This window comes from Lactuca virosa, chromosome 3, assembly GCF_052849685.1.
Source record: "Lactuca virosa cultivar CGN04683 chromosome 3, Lactuca_virosa_CGN04683_v6, whole genome shotgun sequence".
NCBI lineage: Eukaryota > Viridiplantae > Streptophyta > Magnoliopsida > Asterales > Asteraceae > Lactuca > Lactuca virosa.
Window position 1 is genome coordinate 355698085 of NC_136428.1, and position 22519 is coordinate 355720603.

The 22519-nt window shown below is 36.0% G+C and overlaps 1 protein-coding gene across 33 annotated transcripts; it reads right to left on the reverse strand.

Moving 5' to 3' along the window:
- Positions 1 to 14035: 14035 nt before the first annotated feature.
- On the reverse strand, positions 14036 to 20394 carry LOC145167581 (serine/threonine-protein kinase VPS15-like). 33 transcript variants are annotated; one of them, XM_079086813.1, is made up of 13 exons: positions 20241 to 20394; positions 19739 to 19817; positions 18458 to 19102; positions 18048 to 18393; positions 17725 to 17966; positions 17456 to 17554; positions 16222 to 17379; positions 16050 to 16104; positions 15779 to 15855; positions 15589 to 15630; positions 15405 to 15455; positions 14953 to 15034; positions 14036 to 14288 (listed from the first exon to the last, which is right to left on the reverse strand). In XM_079086813.1, the coding sequence occupies exons 7-12, from the start codon at positions 16378 to 16380 to the stop codon at positions 14969 to 14971; spliced, it is 450 nt and encodes a 149-aa protein (XP_078942939.1). In that variant the 5' UTR covers positions 16381 to 17379; positions 17456 to 17554; positions 17725 to 17966; positions 18048 to 18393; positions 18458 to 19102; positions 19739 to 19817; positions 20241 to 20394; the 3' UTR covers positions 14036 to 14288; positions 14953 to 14968. The 33 variants fall into 33 exon arrangements, with proteins under 33 accessions (XP_078942939.1, XP_078942943.1, XP_078942942.1 ...); XM_079086817.1 differs by having other exon boundaries at positions 16222 to 16347; positions 17240 to 17379; positions 18048 to 19102; XM_079086816.1 differs by lacking the exon at positions 16050 to 16104 and having other exon boundaries at positions 16237 to 16347; positions 17240 to 17379; positions 18048 to 19102.
- Positions 20395 to 22519: the final 2125 nt, after the last annotated feature.

The window sequence follows — 22519 nt, forward strand, 5'->3', positions numbered from 1 at the left end:
TTTTTCACCATTTCAAGAACTAGAACTCAAATCCTCTCAAGTATCATCCGATTTTCCTTCTTGATCTTCAACTTTGTAAGTGTTTCTTGTCCTAATTAGTTGATATCTTACTTAAGCTAGTGATCTTACATGATTTCATCCGTGAAATCATTCCATTTGTGTAGATCTTCAAGTGTTCTTAGTTTCACCAAGAACACACACTAGTGTTCTTGGACTTTTAACACCCTCTCAAGCTCCCACATAGTAAGTACTCTTACCTTGGCTTGTTATAAGGCTTGTTACACTTCTTAATCAACTAGAAAACACAAAAAACACAAGATCAAAGGTGTTTACGGTCCAACATGTTCTTGGACCGTAAACCCTAATGAATGGGCCATTGTGTGCCCTAGTCCCTTACCAAGCCTTGGATACTAGTCTAGATCCCATCCTTGATGTGCTTAGGACTTTAAACATCAAAAAGACCATGAACCATTAGAGTTTACGGCCGTAAACTCATGGAGAAATGGTCCGTGGGCCGTAAACTCTACAAAGGGGTGAAATGTTGCCCTAATCACTTCCTAAGGCTTAGACTTGAAGTAGGAATGTTTCTTATGACCTTTAAGACTTCAAAACAAAAAATGGTAGAAGTACCATGAGTTTACGGTCGTAAACTCATGGGTTTACGACCGTAAACTCCAAGGGAGTTGGTCCCAAAACCGTAAACTCATAAAGAGTTTACCCTTGGACCCTAAACTCAAATGCAAGATCCTACAACCCTTAGATGCAATCCTTAGTACTTATAACACTTAAATAAAGTGTTAATCATGTCCTAGGATGTCTTAACTTGGTTAATTAGTTGTTTAATTACTAATTGAATACATATATGTGTTATTATATGTTAACTAGGATCCTTGTGTGTGTTCAAGTCTTCACTTGACACTTAGCATCCTATAACATCCGTTCATCCAAACCACTCACTACAGGTGAGTTCATACCCCTAAATCAACCTTTTAAATGATTTTAAATGCTTTTATGGGGGGGGGGGAATACAAGTTGAACTATTATAGTTATTATATCAATCACATGTGATTAATAACTACCAAACAAGTGGATTTCTTACTTTTCAAACTGTGTTATCAAACAAACTACTTCAACTGTCTTACAAACTCTTTTACATGTCAAATACTTTTATTAAACTCTTTTAAACTTATATTATGTTAAATGTGTATCTATATAGATATAGTTATATAAGTAGGATTGAAAGGACTTAGGACTGATAGCTCACCTTACTTCCTGTTCCTTGTTTGGTTGTGGACTTAGGGTATTCAGGTTATTTGTCCGAAGGTCGTTTGAATCCTAGTTATATATTATGTATATGTGTATAGATATAAAAGTTCCTTCTTCCTTTCAGTTCAATACCTTTGGGTAGCAAAGGTACACAAACATGCTCATACACACAAACGACATTACTAGTAAACTATAATAGGTATAGTTTAGGGAGATACTAATACTATTACTAGAACAGTGAAACATACAAAGAGTCAGTTCATACATGAGTCAATAGCATACAGATAGAGAATACTATGATGAAAAACATACAATACCATACAGAGAGAACATACAATACCATACAGCGAGAACATACAATACCATACACAGAGAACATACATACATGCTAGACAGAGAGAGAACACACAATACAGCTAGCACATACATATACTAGAACATTACTATAGTTATGTGAGCCACGTAACGGGGCATGGCATCACCTGTCATGGCCCCTTTTGTATCCAGAATCTCCTTAAGTGGGGAGCGTTTGAGTTTGTGTATAGATCTATACTGGATTGACTATCCTACACCTTGCTGCTCGCTACAGTGGGAGTTGCAAGTCTACAGGTGCCAAACGTAATTTCTTACGACGTCTTACATCGTCGTGTTTATAGTCGGTAGCAGGGTACAGGCCGATCACATGGTACTTTAAATAACAATTGGTTTAAGGTAGTTAGTACAGCAGTAGTTACTTAATACAACACTACAGTACTATTTCATTTTCCCATTGCATTCACTTTGTGAACTTCACACAATGAACAGTAATGTAAAAACTATATTTTTAGTTAATAATAGTCAGATTTGGGAAAATACATACTCTTACAAGAGTCTTACATACAAACAGTTGATGCCTTGGTAGAAGGCTACTTTTAGTAGGAAACATAGGGTTTTCTAGGAGAGTTCAAACAATTACAAACTTATACATCACATACTTACAAACACTTTCATACAAACAATGACACTAAAATACTTATGATCTCACCAGCTTCAAAGATGATAAACTCTTTCAAAATAACTTGTATTCTCAGGTCACCAGTAGACAGGTACCGGTGCCAGGTTTTGAGAAGATGGAGCTCGTTCAAGACTCATCTTTTATTTTGATTCATATTTTGGTGTCTATTAAACTTGACAGAACACACTTGTATTAAATTATATTATTAATGCAATGGATGATGTTGTTGCTTGTTTACTACTTTGCATTGTTGTGATACTGTACATGACGTCCTCCACCCCCGAACGATTCCGCTGTTCCGGTTTTGGGGTGTGACAGATTGGTATCAGAGCATTGTTTATAGTGAATTGAGTATATCAACCTATAAAAGATATACGAACTATAAACACAGCGGGATTAAAATACTCTGATAAAGAGTATATACTTTTAAATAATAAAATATTTAACCAAGTATACATACCTGCATTCATACTAAAATCAGTGTCACTAGGACAGAACAAAAGTATTACGATTGTTGGGCAGCACAAGTAGACTTAGAGACATATAGTCAAATCTGGGAAGATATAGCCTGATCAACTATATTATCCGAGGAGTGACTAGCATGTGCCTAAGGGTGATTGTGAGGTTGCAACAAGTCTAAAAACGTACCAACACTACTACAATGAAAACATTATAACAGAACATAAACTTAAAATACTATAGGAGTATTTTGTGTTACTATAATTACTTATCTGAGAACTAAAGGTCTTTATTAGTATATCAATAGTTGCTGAGTGGATACGTTAAGGTTATATGTATCTAGGATATCATAGACTTAGAATCTGTGATCTTTGATTTACTTCCTGTTCCTTGTTTGGTTGTGGACTTAGAGTTAGGGTCACTTATTCGAAGGTCTATCCTGTTTTGGGTATATATAACTGGTATGCACTAAACAAGTATTGAAGTAACTAATAAGGATCATCTTATAATTATCTAATTAGTTCGTCTATTTAGTTATTTCTTATATCCCTTTTCTCGCGTAGATATCATGGCTGGATTCCATATCCCCGGAGACCCGTACTATCCCAACCACGGCAATGCAGGATGGCTGGGAGAAGAGCCAGAAGATGATCACCCAATCCCTTTGGATGATCACCTAGCTGAAGGCTTTTCTGATGGTTCTGACTCAGAGCCAGAAATCAACAACCTACCCCCAGCTGCTCAAGACCCAAACCCAAACCCTCGTCCAGCATTTCAAGGACCCACACCTCTGTGGGCCACAAACTTGAATAGATGGAGTCAAGAACAGGGTCAACCCAATCCCTACAATGGGGACAGAAGCATTTACAACCTCACCGAGGGAGGTTCAGCTGATCGAGTTCTGCCCATCATGGTCTGTAGGATTGCTCGGAACACTGAGCAAGGTCGAGCATCTATCGACCGAGTCTTGGAGATTGACGCCAACTCTGGCGTTAACACGGTCCGCATTCGCCAACTCGAGGTAGCTATGGTAAGGGATAGGATAACCAATGGGACTCTGTAGCAACAGCTAACTGCATCCCAAGCTGAAGTTAGGGAACTTCGGACTAGTCAGTCAATGTATGAAAGGCACATGTGAGACGTAGAGCGCCTTCTGCCTGAATCAAGAACTCACTCTAGTAGTTCTCGTCGCCGCTAGAGTCTCCTCGACTTCTCTTTTGGATATAACTTAGTTTATGTAAGAACTCTAGTCTAATTTCCTATCTTCGTAAATCTTAGACCTGTTAGGTCTTGATTAGATCGTAGATCTGTCAAAATTTTCCCATCTTGGTTGATGTAAGACCTACTTCTAGGTCATTTTTCCCGAACTTGTTACATCTGTAATACCAATATTATTGACAGATATCTAATCTCATGGAAATTATTATCCAAATGCTATCATCTGTTAGTACTAGATCCACATTAAATCGTGCTATTCAATTGTGCTGTTGGACTATGGAGAGTTAGTCCATGAGACATTCTCATCAAATTCTCCCTATTAAATTCTTATCAATATCTTCATCTTTCTAAACTTATAGTTAAAAGATGCCTCCACGTCGATCAACAAGACGCGATCCTCCATCAACTGCAACACCACCTACTCCTCAAATCGATATGGTAGCTCTAAATGCTGCAGTGGTTGCGGCTGTGGCAACAGCCATGGCTCAATATCATTCTTCTGGTTCCACTGGGGGAGGAACCCCTGTTCAATCTACTCATGGTGAAGCTCCTGTGCGCTTGAGAGAGTGCTCCTATAAGGACTTCACTAACTACAAGCCCAAGTCCTTTAGAGGGACTGGCGGAGTCATTGCCCTCTCGCAATGGTTCGAGAAGACCGAATCGGTTTTCGAAATCTGCTCTTGTCCAGAAGGGAGCAAGGTCAAGTTCGCTGCTTGCACCTTTGAGGACAAAGCCCTTACATGGTGGAATAGCCATGTCAAGTCACTATCTCTAATAGTGGCTAATGCTATGGGTTGGGAAGCTCTGAGAGAGCTAATGATCGAAGAGTACTGCCCGAGGGGCGAGATCCAAAAGCTGGAGGAGGAACTGTGGAGCCTAACCATGAAGGGCTCCGACATAGTCTCCTACACCGCCAGGTTCTGTGAGCTGGTGGCCCTCTGTCCCAACATGGTTCATACAGAGGGAAAGAAGATAGAGATATTCATATAGGGGCTGGTGCCTCCATTCCAGGGAAATGTTTTGGCTTCAAACCCCACTACATTCGATAGTGCCAAGCGATTGGCACAGTGGTTTATTGACCATGGGGTTCGTACCCCGGCCGCAACAACAACCCTGGCCATCTCAGAACCTTCCAGAACCGCTGATTCCAAGCGGAAGTTCTGGGATGACAAGAAAAAGAAGAAGGCTGCCAAAAAGCAGCAGGTCGTGGCAGTACATGCTGCGATAGCACCTGCTGCTGCTGCTCCGGTAAAGCAGTACGCTGGAAGTTTGCCTAAGTGCAACAAATGCAACTTCCACCACACAGGAGCTTGCCGGGAAATGCAGTGTTTGAACTGCAACAGGAAGGGGCACACTGCCCGTTTCTGCAAAGCTCCGGCGAGGCCAATCAACCAAGTCCCCGATGCAGGAGTGGGCCAAGCTTGCTACGGTTGTGGCGAAGTGGGCCACTACAAGAGGGACTGCCCAAAGGCAGGGAATGCCGGTAGACTGGGAAGAGTTCTGGCCATAGGCCACGAGGAAGCGGTTGCCGACCCCACAGTGGTCACTGGTACATTTCTCCTCGATAACTCTTATGCATGCATACTGTTTGATAGTGGAGCGGAGAGGAGCTTCGTGAACCAAAAATTTGCTCATTTACTTAAGCAAAAATCACGAGCACTTAAAGAAACATGTTCATACACACAAACGACATTACTAGTAAACTATAATAGGTATAGTTTAGGGAGATACTAATACTATTACTAGAACAGTGAAACATACAAAGAGTCAGTTCTTACATGAGTCAATAACATACAGATAGAGAATACTATGATGAAAAACATACAATACCATACAGAGAGAACATACAATACCATACAGAGAGAACATACAATACCATACAGAGAGAACATACATACATGCTAGACAGAGAGAGAACACACAATACAGCTAGCACATACATATACTAGAACATTACTACAGTTATGTGAGCCACGTAACGGGGCATGGCATCACCTGTCATGGCCCCTTTTGTATCCAGAATCTCCTTAAGTGGGGAGCGTTTGAGTTTGTGTATAGATCTATACTGGATTGACTATCCTACACCTTGCTGCTCGCTACAGTGGGAGTTGCAAGTCTACAGGTGCCAAACGTAATTTCTTACGACGTCTTACATCGTCGTGTTTATAGTCGGTAGCAGGGTACAGGCCGATCACATGGTACTTTAAATAACAATTGGTTTAAGGTAGTTAGTACAGCAGTAGTTACTTAATACAACACTACAGTACTATTTCATTTTCCCATTGCATTCACTTTGTGAACTTCACACAATGAACAGTAATGTAAAAACTATATTTTTAGTTAATAATAGTCAGATTTGGGAAAATACATACTCTTACAAGAGTCTTACATACAAACAGTTGATGCCTTGGTAGAAGGCTACTTTTAGTAGGAAACATAGGGTTTTCTAGGAGAGTTCAAACAATTACAAACTTATACATCACATACTTACAAACACTTTCATACAAACAATGACACTAAAATACTTATGATCTCACCAGCTTTAAAGCTGATAAACTCTTTCAAAATAACTTGTATTCTCAGGTCACCAGTAGACAGGTACCGGTGCCAGGTTTTGAGAAGATGGAGCTCGTTCAAGACTCATCTTTTATTTTGATTCATATTTTGGTGTCTATTAAACTTGACAGAACACACTTGTATTAAATTATATTATTAATCCAATGGATGATGTTGTTGCTTGTTTACTACTTTGCATTGTTGTGATACTGTACATGACGTCCTCCACCCCCGAATGATTTCGTCGTTCCGGTTTTGGGGTGTGACATTAGTTCACTATAAACAATGCTCTGATACCAATCTGTCACACCCCCGAACCGAGTAAACGACGGAAATGTCCAAGGGCGGATGAATTCATGTACATTATCACAACAATTGCATAATAGAGATCAAAGCATTACGAACATTGTATTGATAATTTAGTATTTAAATTTTTTTTGAATCATCGTTTGATTCCAAAAGCATACAACAAAATATAAGACGTAACAATACTAAGCTCCGTCTTCACCAAAACATTTGTGGGTACCTGTCTATTGATTTCCTGAGAATACAAGTGGTTTTGAAAAGAGAGTGTCAACCATTAAGTTGGTGAGTTCATAAGTATTTTGTATGAGAAATATGTGTCTTTGTTCCTTGAAAATGATAGTATGTTCTTCCAGAAAATCCAATATTTTATTTAAGATGTAATGTAGTCTTAAATGTTCGAAGACTAAAATGTATAAGTATAGCTATACTTTGTAGTAGTATAGTATAGTTTTATATCTTTATAAAACTATTTGAATGCATGTTTCCAGAAATGTAAACTGTATTAACTAGGAAATAATGTAATGTATTTTTAAATAAATAAAACCATTTGAAGATGTGTATGTATTCGTAAACCAAACGTATTGTTAATACCAATTTGTGAGTTATTATAACCATACTTAGCGACGGTTGGCCTGTTACGACGTTCTTCAGGTGTCGGAATGTTACGACATTTGTCACCCCAGACCTGCCGTTCTAGCTGTTGCAAGCAGCTTAGGTGTGGGATTGTCAGTCTCGTATAGATCTATACACAAGTGTCACGCTCTCCCTCCATGAGACTCTAGTTATAATACAGGACTTTTGTTGGTACTTAGGTAAGTACTTGAAGACAATGTCTCACAAAGCTATATTAACGCTTTATGTATAGTGTAGTGAAATTCTTTTTTCTTGTAATTTTCGTATGTAAATGTTTACATAGTAGTAAAAATAATTATTCTTTTAAATATTTATTTTTACGTGCCCCCAAACGGGTAAAATAGTGTGTAAGTTCCATAACTATACCTATTATAGTTCATATAAATGTAACATTGAAATGGTGAACCCTTTGTATATTATTATCAAATTTTCCATGATAATAAGTTGGAATAAAGTAATTATATATGTTCGTTTATATAATTATACCCTTTTCGCTCGACATGTTACAAAAGGGTTAAAGTTTTATTGTATCAAATTTGTACCCATATGTATATTTATATTTAATAAAAATATAAATTTAACGGTTTGTATACTAACACAATTTATCTTGTGTTTTACTTGAATCCTCCCCCCCCCCCTAAAACATATAAAATCGTGAAAACTGTAGGGATATGAACTCACATCGGGTGTGTTCTTGGCTAGATAACGGTATGAGTGGCGATGTTCTTTGCGTTAGAACACGTGAATATAGTCGTATCCTAATTTGTATTAACATATAATACCGTGTATAAATTAGATAAACTATTAATAAAGTGTTATATTAACACTAAATGATATAAGTAGACTTACCAAATTAATTCCTAACAATTAATTGAAAGGTCTGTTCTTCCTGAAAAATGTTGAAGATATGGAGTGTTCTTGGGAAGTTTGAAGATACAATGGGAATTTGCCTTGAAGATATGAAGATTTGAAAGAAACACTTATGAACTTTGAGAGAATTTGGGAGTAAAAGGGACGTAAATGAGGGAATAATGGGGGGGGGGTGTTTTCAGTTGTAGATATTTATATTGGGATAAAATGATGTGATAGATGCATAGGGAAGTGAAATTATCTAATTTGGAGGTGTGCCAAAGGATAAAATGGGCGGTTCTCGGCCTATCTTCTAAACCGAGAACCTTGATTTCGGTCCAAAGCACAACCGAGATCCATAGTGATTTTGGTCTATAGGGTTCTCGGTGAGGTTGGATCTCGATGGGGGTTCTCGGCCTCGCATGGGCGCTCGGCCAAGAAAAGTTCTCGGCTAAGTAGTTTTCGGTCCAAAAGGTTTCAAAAAGAGTTCTTGGTTAAAGTTTGTGGTTTGTTTGCTTACTATCGTTTGCTCTTGTTTTCTAGGTTTCTTCTATTGGTGGTTGTGTACTTTGTTTTCCAGCTTCTTGTTATAATTTTTATTTAATATATTATTGGTTGTTCAAAAAAATCTATGTGTTAAATTTGATTCAAAGACAACAAATATATTTTGCCTCGCACCTCAATTTGTCTTGGACTGGCCCTGATTTCTGATGCTATTTGTTTCTTTTTTGCAAATCTAAATATACATTCTCTTGGTGTGATAAATGCAATGTGTGCGTTTTCTGATTCTATTTGGTTCTATTTGTTTATTGTTTTATTTGTTTATTTTGCTCGAATTCAATTTTGATTATATATTTTGAAGCTAGTATGTTACTCTTATAAAAGGGCATTATGTTAATGTTTTAATATATGTATGATCTGGGACTTGTGTTTTGGACAGATCCACAGGAACTGATGGTTCATACATGATTGATAATTACTAGAAGAAAACACAAGAAATGAGTATGTCATCACCTTACAAGATCATCATTGTTATATTTTTTTGTACTAATTTCTGTTTTTTCATTTGGGACTTTAACTTATTTAGGTAATTGCAAAAACCAACAAGAAAATAGTTCAAACTAAATCTGCAACTACAACTCCCAATACACCATTGCCTTCCCTGAAATCTGCAACACCAGTACATATATGCCTCAAATCTTTTTAATGTACTCATTTTTTTTTTCGATTTTGTTGGTATAGGTACCAAATATGATATCACTTCAAGACCGTGAACTTCAAAACTCAAAGAAATGGAAACCAACTTATATATCATCTGATACCCTTCTCAAGAAGACAAGGAGCAGTACCAACAAGATGAATGCCTAGTTATGTCTAGTTTTTCGTTTATGATGTTTTGCTTTATTTACCATATTTTAATACTTGCAATTAGTACAATTTTTTTTGGTATTTTAATTACGAATTTAACGTATGGATTTGGATTTCAATTATTAATAATATCGAATTCTGAAATTTTGATATTGTTTCATATTGTCAGGTTTTTGTTTCTTTAATTTATATTCTTTTGATGTGTCTACAATATAAAAAAGTAACAATAAAAATTGAATTATTGTGGCTTTAATATAAATTTGGCCAAGTTTAATAGTTTTTCAATGTCTCTAAAATTATACAATGGTGACTTTACATCATTTTTTGACATGTGGCTAAACGGTTAACAATAGTCATAATCTAAAGTAATTATTGATGAAGTGTAGAATCAAGTATGAATCAAATCAAAGTTAAACGAATGTAGATTGAACACACGATGTAAATATGATCTGGTTTCAGCTCTATTATGCTTTCAAATGTTACAGAGAGAAAATAGACAAGTTCATACAAAGACTCTTATCTAGCTCTAAGTAATGTCCCTATTTATAGGAAACATGAAAGCACACAAAAAATTACAAGGACTAAACATCTAAGCTTCGTTACAAATATGCCTTGTAAAATAAACTTATGTGTTCGACATATTACAACAGGTCTTCAACCCTTACATTCTCCCCCTTTGTAATAATTTCGACCTTCTTCAGTTCAAAAAAATTTGTAAAGCATACAGCATCACCCTTCGGATTTCAGAGTACCAAGCAATAATCTTCTTCAACTCTTTCTTGTCCCCTTCGTTATTCTTCTTGCAGCTATTCATACGAACAATAAAGTTCGTATATTGGGACGTTGTGTATCTCTCCACTTCGCATGCTTGGAATAAGAATCTCTTGGCTTTTCCATTTTTATCCTTCCCTACGAACACCAAACCGAATGGCTTCAAGTAAATCTCCCCATCTGCATACTTCTTTAACTCAGGTTGAGTCTTCGTTGGTTCCATGGGTACTTTCACTTCCAATCCTTTCGCAGTTGCCAACTCCACATCTGTTAGTGCCAAACACTCATAGTAGTTATCTATGAATATTTTGATGTGGGCAAGACCAAGACGAAAAACTTCTGGATCAGTTTCTCGAAGATACGAAGCATCTTTGTCTTTCAAAAGTAATGCAACTTGTATAAGATCATACAAGTTCATCAATGGAGAAATCACATTCCTGACAATTCGCCCTTGCAACATGAAAACGAAGGTTCTGCATCATGTTCTCGAACAGAACATCCTTCTTAATGCTGATCACCTTCTTTATCTTCACAAATGACCATATTTCCTCTCGAAGTTTCCCTAGAACAGTATGAAACCTGAGCTTCATATATGTGTAATCATCATCATTATCAAATTTCTCAGCAATCTTGTACCGAGCCATGATGAACATCATTTCATTCACCGGGAAATCCAGTTGGTTCATATCAGAATTAACAACAGCATAGCTTTGCTTCGGCTTCTTTCCAAAAGCATACATATGATTATATGCAACTCTTGCTTCGATTGTTTCGTAGTTGTAATGCTTCGCAGGATCACCATTGTTCATTCCAGGGTGATCATTTGCACGAAGACTCAAAATACTTTGGACCACTCGTAATTTCTCCAATTCAGCTTCAGTTTCAGCTTTCTTCTCCTCTTTCGACTTTTCGACCAAAATTGTTTTTCATTTGTCTTTTATCGAAGAGTTATCAACAACTTCTTTGGGCTTCGAACTACTACCACCTTCCCCAGTCATAATTCCTTTAGAAATTGGCCTTGGAATTGGCATCGTGGAAATTGGCATTGTGGTAACAACTGTTGAAGTAACAGGCCCAGCAGTTGAGACTATTGGCTTCGTTGAAGGAATCTTCGTTTGAAAAAATTTCCCAACAGTCTTAACAGCTTCATCAGGTTTCGCATCACCAACCTTCTTTTATCCCCCTTGCACCCCTGTGACAACAGGTGGGGCATCTGTTGGTAGAAGACTGGAAAACTTTGATAACGGAGCCAACTGTTTATGCAACACAGCCTCGAATTGAGAAAACTTTTGTGATAAGAATTCTGGTGTAATGATCGAAGAAGAAACAGGCGTGATAGATAAGTCTTTCAACTCTTTTAACAAAGTAGTAAGCTCCACAAAGCTTCGACTGTTATCCGTAGAAAGTTGAGTTACTTGAGGACTCAAGCTTTCATACAGCTTGACATACTTTGTGACAGCATCACAAATAATATCCACCTTTTGATTGAGAGATGCATAGTCTTGTTGAGCACTAGCAATCTCTTTGAGCATATCTTCACAAAGTTCTTGAAGCTTGAAGTTGACATCTTCACGAACTTGCTTCACATCTTTAATAAACAAGACATGTCGTTCTTTAGCCATCCTTCCTAAATCTTGAACTTCACCCACAAAATTCGAAGATTGAGACTTCACTCGTAATTCATTACACTTATCATTTTGGTCCACCTTCTCCAAAATTCTAGACTCAGAATCTTGAATCATTCCAGAAACTTTATTAACCATCCTGGTTTCGAATGCTTTGAGCATAACATCAACTTCCAAACTTGAAATAGATTGACTTCCCCCCATGTCAGCTTGAGACTAAATAATCGAATTCATCTTCTTATTCAGAATCTTAAATTACTTCATCGTCATTAACATATTGTCGGGGAAAGTTTCTTCTTCTTCATCAAACTCAACCTCTTCAAATGTACCTCCAAATCCCCCTTCGTTAACATCAGTGTCCTTAGTAGATTGAAGTGGATCAGTGGTTTGAGACGAGAACAAAGTAGTGATGGGTTGAGTGGGAATGGTTTCAAAAGTGGGTGAATTGGTAGTGTTCGAAATAGGAACAATGAAAGGAGGTAAGGAAATGAAAGTATCCGAAGGTGCAGGAATACCTTGAGTTGTAACACAAATGTCTTTATTGGACTCTCCTTCACCCATGTTGACATTTACAACTGTATCAGATACGTGTGTAAGAATGTCTGAAGTTCGAACCTCCTCAGTAACTGACTCGGTTAGCAAAACTTCGGGTGGTATGACCTCAGTCTTCTCAGGAGTAGATGTGGATTGGAGAATAGTGGCTTCAGGAGTTTCAGGAACTTTCTCTCCTTCAGATGATTCCTCTTGAAGAACCATCTTTCTTTTTTTTAACTTCTTGGAAATACGGGTAGCCATATCTTCAGCTCTTCGTTTCTTTGAGGAAGGAGAAACAGGAGCTGGAACCTCACGAATAAGAATTCCTTAGTGATTCAGATATGGTTTACGAACCATAGTAGAGGAAGACTTAAACGAACCATCTGAAAGCTTTCGTGATCCACGAGACTTCTTTTTAATTCTTCGGAAAATACCTGATTTTGATGGGATGGTTTCCTTTGCTTGGTCATCAATAACAGGCTCGATTGGCTCAACCACATAAGTCGAAACTTGTGCTTCTGGCTTCGTCTGTTTCGGTGGTGATTTCTTTTTCTTTGGCTCCTGAACAGGTTTTTCAGGAGTAATTGGTGCATCCTTCTTCGATTTTCTTGACTTCTTCGAAGGACCAGCTGCTTCTTTTGGCAACAACTTTCCAGTGTCATCAAGATTGATTGTTTCCAAATACTCCATAAGAACCAAGTTTGTTGGATCAACACGTTGTAACATTGCATCTGGAATCCTTGCAATGTGCGTAAAGATTTATGCATCATCAGTAACCTCCTTCGGAAATTGATACTTTATAAATTCAGCAGTCTCCTCACCAGCAGGCACCTCAATTCCTTCTTTGGCATAGAAATATCGAAGAATCAAACTCCAATACCTTGCACACGAAATTCTTTGGACAACATTCGTGTTTTCAACACTCTTCTGAAATTCCTTCCACAGCTGTGTAGAGTAATCCACTGAGATATCATAGTATACACCAGCTACCATCGCATATTCCTCCACTACAAAAAATGTCATTTAGTGGCACACAAAAAGTGCCACTAAAAACCCAAAATAATGCCACTAAAGGTTTCTCAAAGAATCAGCGGCACATATAATAAGTGCCACTAGAAACCCTCCCACTAAATCCCTTTAGTGACACTTTTAGCTTTTGCCGCTGCAGTTTTTTAGGTTTTTAGTGACACTTTTTTATTTGTTACAATAGAAGAAAAGTTTTTAGTGGCACATATCTTGTGCCATTGAATCCTATTTCAATGCAAAAATTCATGCTACTTTTAATTACATATTTTAAGATTTTAGTGGCACTTTTTTATTTGCCATAATACAAAAATTATTTTGTGCCATGTTTTACGGCAATAAATACTCATGAGATTTTATAATTTACGCTATTTATATCTATATAATTTTTATCTATAATATAAAATAAAGAAAAAATAATTAAATTGTAGCATGTAGAAAATAATAAAAATTTCATTGTTTTTCATCAATATTTTTAACTTTTTGAATTAAATATGTCTATATATGGAATCGTGTACATCCTAAACATAAAGTAACGAAAAAAAAGAAGAAAAAAAGTAAAAAAATAAAAAGAAAAAAAAGAAAAAAACTTTAAACTTAATATCATATGAACTTGTTCCCTACGCTTCATGCTAGGTTGATTAAATCGTGTTATCTCGTACTCTAGAATCAATACTAGCAATTGCCTGTCCAAAAACAAACAAAGACAATTCAAAATATAGTTAAATAAGCATATTTTAGAAAATAAATAATAAGCTGAAAAATAAGAACAAAATGGAGACAAAAGCAACTGATAAATAAGCTGGAAAAATAAAACTAGATTAAGTATACTAGAGAAAGCTAAAACCAATGTTGAGGTCCATATTGTGAAAGGAATCTGCTGCTTCAGATGCAAAATATGGAACAAGTTTAAAGCTTGTTGGCAACATACAATATGGAATTCAGAAGTATTATGATGCTGTCAAGATTGACCCTCATTATGTTGTAAAATTATTACATACTCTTTCTAATCTTAAATCAAACAATTTATTTGTTATCCTTTAATTTTGGCAACTATTACCATGGTTGTAACTAGATGTGGCTTATCCTTTTTGATTGAAGAACATAGGTTGGATGTTATGGTATGAAAATAAGAAAAAAGGGCAAAATAGTCTTCTTTTGGGTTATGTCAAACTTGTCAGATATGCTCAAACTAACAACAAGATTCAATATTATGGATGACACAAGGATATTAAGAACTGGTTTGACTATTTGAAGCTCTGGTGTAAAAAGGATTTAACACATAAAAGCATGCATATATATTTAACTATATTATGGTGAACTGAAGTAGCATTATTTGTTAAGCAGTACCTTGATTTGTGTAAACTTAGCTTCCACATATGTTTTCTTTGTGTTTTCCCATGAAGTTATAGTTGATAGCTCCTTTGGTGATCTGTTGATTCATTTACAAAAGGCCAAAAAGATTAACCACGGAAACTTTAAGTGTGTAAATGAGCAAATTGCACATATAGCAAGTGAAGTTTTTTTCGCTCTAAATAAATGATGTTCAAAAGACATCTGAGAAAATGACACTCTCTAGAAAGATGGAGAATGATGACAAATTTGTAGAGAGTTGAGAATTGGAAAGGTTCATTTTCATGATTTTTAAGTCATTCTTTATGCATTAAATAAAAAACACTCATATAAACTAACAACTTTATTTAAATATTTAATGGAGGCAAAAGTCTTGATTCTTATTTTGGCGTTTTTATTATATAAAAGAAAGATATGAAAGTGAATTTATGCCTTTGGGAAGAGATTACCTTCTTTGAACTTCCACTTGCATTTATAATGCTTTGTTTAGCGGTCGTTTCCTAATGAATTAACAAGAATACAAAAAAACTTGTCTCTTGAATTAATAATCTAAGTTGGTAAATGCAAGAAAGTTAAGACTGTGATACTAATACGTCATGGTGATCGAAATAAATAAATGATCACAAAGCTTACGTCTCGATGTTTCGGGAATAAATTTGGAGAAATTCTGTATTTCTATAAAACAAAATAAAACAAAACAAAAAAAAAAAAAGGCTAGTAATTGTTTAATTTTTATGATAATTGGTGTATACAAAACAATTTATATGTATACAAACAATGTATCTTGACCTAAGTCCTCTAATAATGAAAAAGTGGGATTTACCTGTACGTGGCTATTAACATGGTAGATAGTAAGTCTTGTTATCCCCATAGCCTTAAATATACCCTTTGGTGTTGCCCCTGAAAACCACAACAAAACAACGGTAATCAATGTTCATCAAAACTAAATGAATACAAGATATTTGAAGAGATCTAGTCAACTAAATGAACCACATAATACAGTCTGAATGGGATTTTTGTACTCCAATGTCCTTTTTTTGTGTAAATATAGCTGTTGACCTCCCTTCCATTCTAGGAAAAGCAGAGTGCCTTACCAACATCAAAGTCTAGTCTAATGTATGATTGCATTTTGGGATGAGATCGAATTAGCTGTTATTAACATAAGAAGCAAAATACAATATTAGTTAGTTGATCCTCATAATTAGTTACTCTTTTAACAAATTCCAACAAAGAATGAAGACCACATGGTATATTGACATAGGCTACCACTCCAACAGCTACCATGAGTGAGGTCTCGATGATAGTAACAACCATTCTCCTCGTGAAGCTCTGTAGATTTTGAAAACTCTTTTTTTTTTTCAAAACCAACTTGATCCAAGTTTCTTGACATCTCTGAAAATATAACCCAAGAAAATCCGTTTGCATGATTTGCAGTTGTTTCGATAATTATATACTTTAAGTGCATTTTTTTTTTCATATATTGATCAAGAAAGACGCTGTTTTAATAACATTTTTCTTGACAAAGTTAAATCATTCACTACAATATTACTTATTGCAAAAAAAAAAAAAAAAAAAAAAAAAAAACTTGTAGATTTGAAGCATAAACGATTTAACAGATTTTGTATGAATAAATGTAAAGGTCATCCATTCTTATTGATCGTTAAATCATAGTATTTTTATCTTTTTAAGAGTTCATTTTATCGATGAGCAAAACTTGATGCAGTTATATTTTTTTCCTTTTTTTCATATTGTCACAAAACTCATGTTTTTTTTTGTTTTTTTTTTTTTTTTTTGTATTTAGATTTTGAAGGGTTGTGTTTTATTCTCGACCAGATATGCTTTAATTAAAGCTATAGAGACCAGGTCTCAAACAGATGACCAACAATGGCTAACTTATTGGGTTCTTTACTCATTAATCACTCTCTTTAAACTTACATTTTCAAAGCCTCTTGAATGGTAATTATTAAACTTTATTTTTCACTAAAATGTTTCCCCTAGTTGAATCTTAACTTGGTACTGTCTAATAAATGGTAAAAGGTTACAGTAAATTAACAAGATTTTCCATGGTTCAGGTTCCCAATATGGCCATATGCTAGGCTATTTGCCACATGTTGGTTAGTATTGCCTTATTGCAATGGACCTGCTTATGTTTATAAGCATTTCATCAGACCATTTTACAGAATTCCACAAGTTAAAATATGGTATTTACAGCGAAACAAGGGCATTTTCGGTAAACCAGATGATATTTTAACCGCTGCAGAGAAATTTATAGCAGAAAATGGACCTGAAGAGTTCGAAAGGCTTATAAGTAGGGTGAGTTTACATCGATGATAGTAACAACCATTCCATCCTTATAACCCAAGAAAGTAGTAGCTTGCATGGTTTGTTTGGGTCACCTTTGGTGAAATCATTCAATTTTATATCCTATATCAGAAAAACAATTAATCATATTATTAGATTAAAAAAAATCATAGTATTCTCATAAAATTAATAATAATACCTCATCATCCTCATCAAAGTTTAATTCATAAATGCCTTCATCATTCAGCCATAAGTTGTATATTAACACCTTTGTCCCATGTGGCCCAATATCTTCAAGCTGGGAAAGTTTATACAAATTTTAAAAAACAGAAAAAATAAATAAATAAATAAATAAACTTGTTGAATATAAATGATTAAATAAACCTGTTGCATTAAACCATCTTTTTAAAGAACCAAATTTATGTCAGTATTAATAACAACAGTGTTGGATTAGACAGACAAAAAAACCTGCAATGATCCCATCGACGAATTTTTAAGTCGGTCCCACCAGGTAAAGGAAGCAATGAACGGATTTCAGGTGATCTAGTAGAAGGTTTATTCAACTCATCTACTCTATACTTATAATTCACATTCCTTCTAGAATCACCTTTTGAATTTGTCTTACTAGATGTAGATGTAGATGCTCTAGCCAATGTCCAAGGCATGTCAGAAATCTCACCATCGCTCTCATTATTCGCAACCCTCAACACCTGTATCCATTACAAAAAAAATAAAAAATAAAAATCAGCACTAAGTTTTATAAATTAATCAATTAACAAATATATTTCTACCTGATGACAACTCCCATTTTCTGCATTCCAGAGAGAAACTTCATTACAACCTGCAGCAACGTAAACAAGTGGCCTAACAGTTGTAGACAACGTGGTACTCTGAGGAGGGACAAAAAGACACATGTCTTCAACAGGACATGGAACAGAATACTGCCACGAGTTCACAGGTATACCAAATCTCAAATCCCATAAAGTCAAAACCCCTCTAGAAGACCCCGAAACAAACCAATTCCCAGATGGACTTGTCACAAGAGCAGAAACATAACCCGCTTCTGGAATCACTTTCGTATTCCATGCGTTTGAATTTTGTCGCGTATCCGACAAATGGATTCCACAGTTGTGAGTACTGCAAAGAATCATTTTCCCATCATCACCATGTGAAGAGTTGTTTAACAGTGTTAGAATCGCACCTTCTCCGATTCCATTCCGCTTGACATCAGCGATTCCGGAGTATTTCTCGACAACGGTTCCGAGTCCTCGGGAGACGTAATCGACTGAGAACATGTGGATTGTTCCATCGGATGATCCGACAACTACTTGAGCAGATCCATGGAGCATTGTGGCACAGAGTGCTAGACAATAAGTTAGTCTTGATCTGAATGATATGTACTCTTCAATTCAAGAATTGTTTTCAAGTTAGTAGACCACCTCCATTTGATTCGCTCCCATCACCAGAAAACTCATGGGTTATCACCACCAATAACAAACCTCAATGACCACATATCTCTATCTTCTTCCCCCAAAACGCTTAACCATGTATTCACTCCAACTATACAAAAGAGACTTGGGAAACCCACATAAATAACTGCCTGAAGTATCCATTCAGGCATTACTACAAACACTTGCCGTACGTAAAGGATACAGAACTTACAGAGCAAATTTAGAGAAAATCTAATCTTTTCCATGTTTTTCTGTCTGGATGTTGCAAATTTTTCCCAAAGTCTAGAACATGTCGACCAATTAAAGAAAGTTGAAAACCCAAAAACCCCCTGCCAGTTGTCAATGGTGCACTTGAGTATCTTGCCAAGGATCTTGGTATTACAGAAAACACAGTCCTACAAGGCAAGTAATGTTTCAGTGAATTATGAAATAATAGTGATTTACATTTTGGTTAATATTCACGGTTGCTCCGCATTGATACATGATGGATTGTTAGCTCAACTCTCATTGGTGCCACAGTTGGTTCATTTACAGGAGGATCTCTAGCTGACCAATTTGGAAGAACAAAAACTTTTCTACTTGATGCAAATCCACTTGCATTTGGAGCATTTCTTTGGTTTGATATGATATTCTCCCATCTTTTAGTTATCACAATTGTGGTTATCTTCATTCAATAAAGATAACAACTCATTTCATACCTTAGAATGTTTGCCATGTCACGACCATTAGACACATAAGTTGAATATACAAGAACAAATTCCCAACTAAAGAAGGCATTGCATAAGAAAGCCTTTCAGATAATACATCATCTGCTTTTCATTAAAGTCTAATAAAAAAGAGAACAAGTCTTTATCATATCAGAATGTTCTTTTAGCTCTAAGAGTATCAGTAGCTCAAATGATTATGCCAAGAACGATTAAGTAAAAGCAGCTAATAATAGAAAACTAAGGAGGAAACACCATTGTTCACAACAAAAAAATACAATTCCTAGCCTATGTAACAAAAAAATTTTAAAAAAATGTATAGCTCACCCTCTATGGCGAGCAACATGTTGGAACCATGTCAGGTTGCTCAAACTTCCTATGATAAATCATTATCTTCCTACTTCACCTTCAAAATTAACAAAAAGAAAAAAAAAAATTACAACAGTTGTAACAGTGACAAATAAAGGGCGTATATACATTGTTCTTTCTCACTAAGGAATTTCATCGAACACTTGGTGTTCGACTTATCAAATATCAAGTAGGAAACAATAAAAAACTCTGAACACTGATAGAGGATGAAAATGTAATAAGAAATGAAATGAAACTAAAATATAGATGAAGTTCAGAACAGTATTCATCCTAAATGCGATTTTGACCACCGTTAGGGTTCACGAGTACTGGATGGGACGGTTTGGGGCCGAGGGACGCAAGCAATGCCGATTCTCGCCATTCATTAGTGACAAAGGGTGGGGTTGGGCATCAATCACTGATGATAAAGTAGGACACAGATGAGGGAGGACAACAAGATAAGATGAAGAAAAAATCTCACAATTGATTAACCTTGTAGGAACCGCCTTTGAACTCTTAAATATGCGATCAATTAGGGTTCTTGCGTTTGTCTCGATCATTGGTTAGTTACTTGAAGCATCCGCTAGCTTAATCGATAGATACGGTGAGACACGAGAATCAAACACGAAGACTTCTTTTAGGAAAACAGACATTTAATAATTTAGGGCGCTTCTTATAAATAATAGTGTCATAAATCGCTAATTAAGCGTCATTAGATTTATTAATTTTATAATGGCATATAAAATATGCCACTAAAAACATATTATAGTGGCATAAAAAAGACGTGCTATTAAAAATGTATGTCACTAAATGTCATTTTATTTGTAGTGCTTCATTCGACCTTTATCCAATCCAACACTGCGACCAGTCAAGCAGTGTAGAAAGATTCCAAATAAAAAATTCCAAACAGTTGGAAGTCCTGATTTCTTGAAATCACTGATCTTGGTGAGTGGGGTTGATGACCCATCTCATTAAACATATGAATGACTTGAGCAGAAGAAAGATCAGTATATATTGGAGAATTAGGGATATCAAGAATCTGACAAAAAAAAACTTCTTGGACAATCGGATCTTCTTTTCATTCACCAGTTGGAAAGTGATGATATCCATTGCTTTGTTGTAAGTAGCAGTGGATCCTGCTTGTGAAAGCCATGAAAGTGGAACAGCAAAGGAATTGAACATGGCAATCGAAAGAACAGAGCTTTTCAATGCGGCTACCAACATCTTCAATTCATCTGGATAAAGAGAAACATCCTCTTCGACTTGATAGTTCGTGTCTTGAATCTTCATTATCAGTTGTGAAGTAACATCTTCAGTGTTTTGTGAGTGAACAATAACATCAGCAGAATTGGCCATGATTAGGGTTTGTTGAAGCTTTGAAGAACAATTGGAAATTTTCAGAGAGAATTTGGGAATTTTACGTTTGAAAGCGTAAACCGATAAAACCCTTTGATTCCCCTTTTATATGTAACCCTAGTGTTTGAATTTGAAGCGGGACTGGCATTAAATGAGATCCGACGTGGCACCTGGAATCTCGCACTACTCTGCCGATAAAGTAGTCATGCGTCAAAAAGGAACTGTCACGTCACCTTGAAACCCGGACTGAATACAAAACGTCTTTTCAAACAGTCTGATCGTTTATCCCAATTGAATTGTAACCGTCACCAACCTTCGGATGGTGGTAAGGCTCTTTCACTTTTGGGATAAAAAGCGAAGTCATGTGCCAGATGTTTGAAATCATCAGCCTGAGTTGGTATTACTCAGAACCTCAAGGATTTCGTGAGTGTAGTGTGCCAAAGATAAGATAAGAAGCAAATTAACGAAAATTTGGATTTGTGATGTCAAAACAAAATTTTCGACACAAAAGCAGATAAACCTCGGGCAAAGGTTACTTCGTTAATTATCAAGAGAGATAATCAACTGCTTGTGTATGTTCCCGTGAATTACAATCGAATACTTATAGAGAAGTATCGAAGGGCTTCTTTTATAAGGCTTCATGGGTAGTTTACAATTTCGTTACATATCAACCTAAACATAAGGTGAGTAATTGTAACCGAAATTACCTGTTTGACTAGTGTAGTCAGTGACAAGTATGCTTTGAATTATTTTGAAAGTGACTTCGAAAGCAAATGAAACTCACACGGAAATCATATTCATGAAAAAATTTATATTGGATCCTGTTGGGTAACAAACATCGTGGGCTTCGAAAGTTTGATCAAGATCACTCATATGAAATGAATATGATTTGGAGTTTCGAAAAGTGGTACTGAAACAAATGTTTCGTCAAAACTGGAACATAGTTCCCCGTCAATTCCTTACGAAGATAGAATTTTGGGTTTCACTTTCATCACGGCCTCATGATGTCAGATCATTAACACAGAGTTTTGACATGTCTAAATCTTGATGGGTTGAATCAAAGATCTCTTGGACATATGTCTGCGTGTGTGAAAGTGTAAGAAAATTGGTGATGAAAAAGATTGGTTCACGAAAACAATTGTACCTCTATTATGATTGGACCAAACAGACAACTCTTAACTCATTTGAGAAGAGTAAGGTAGCACAGTTGACTAATGTGAATATAAGCCTGACTTGGGAATAAATTTTCGTATGAAATATTTCATTAAGGCTTTCATAAACACAAATTGAGTCTATGGAGGTTTGGGTCGACATGCTGCAGCATGCTTCTAGGGACAGTCTAACTAGTACAAAGTTGTCGAAATTGTACCTTCCCAGATAAACACAAGCATGACCCTTGTATAA

Bases quoted from the DNA above. Each gene is read 5' to 3' on its own strand.
- LOC145167581 (XM_079086791.1), bottom strand. From the start codon at position 18,605: ATGCTCCATGGATCTGCTCAAGTAGTTGTCGGATCATCCGATGGAACA. The intron at 17,967-18,047 runs GTAGAAATATAT...TAATGGATACAG, and splicing joins AAAATGGGAGTTGTCATCAG to GTGTTGAGGGTTGCGAATAA. The intron at 17,555-17,724 runs GTTTTTTTGTCT...AAACTTTCCCAG, and splicing joins CGTCGATGGGATCATTGCAG to CTTGAAGATATTGGGCCACA.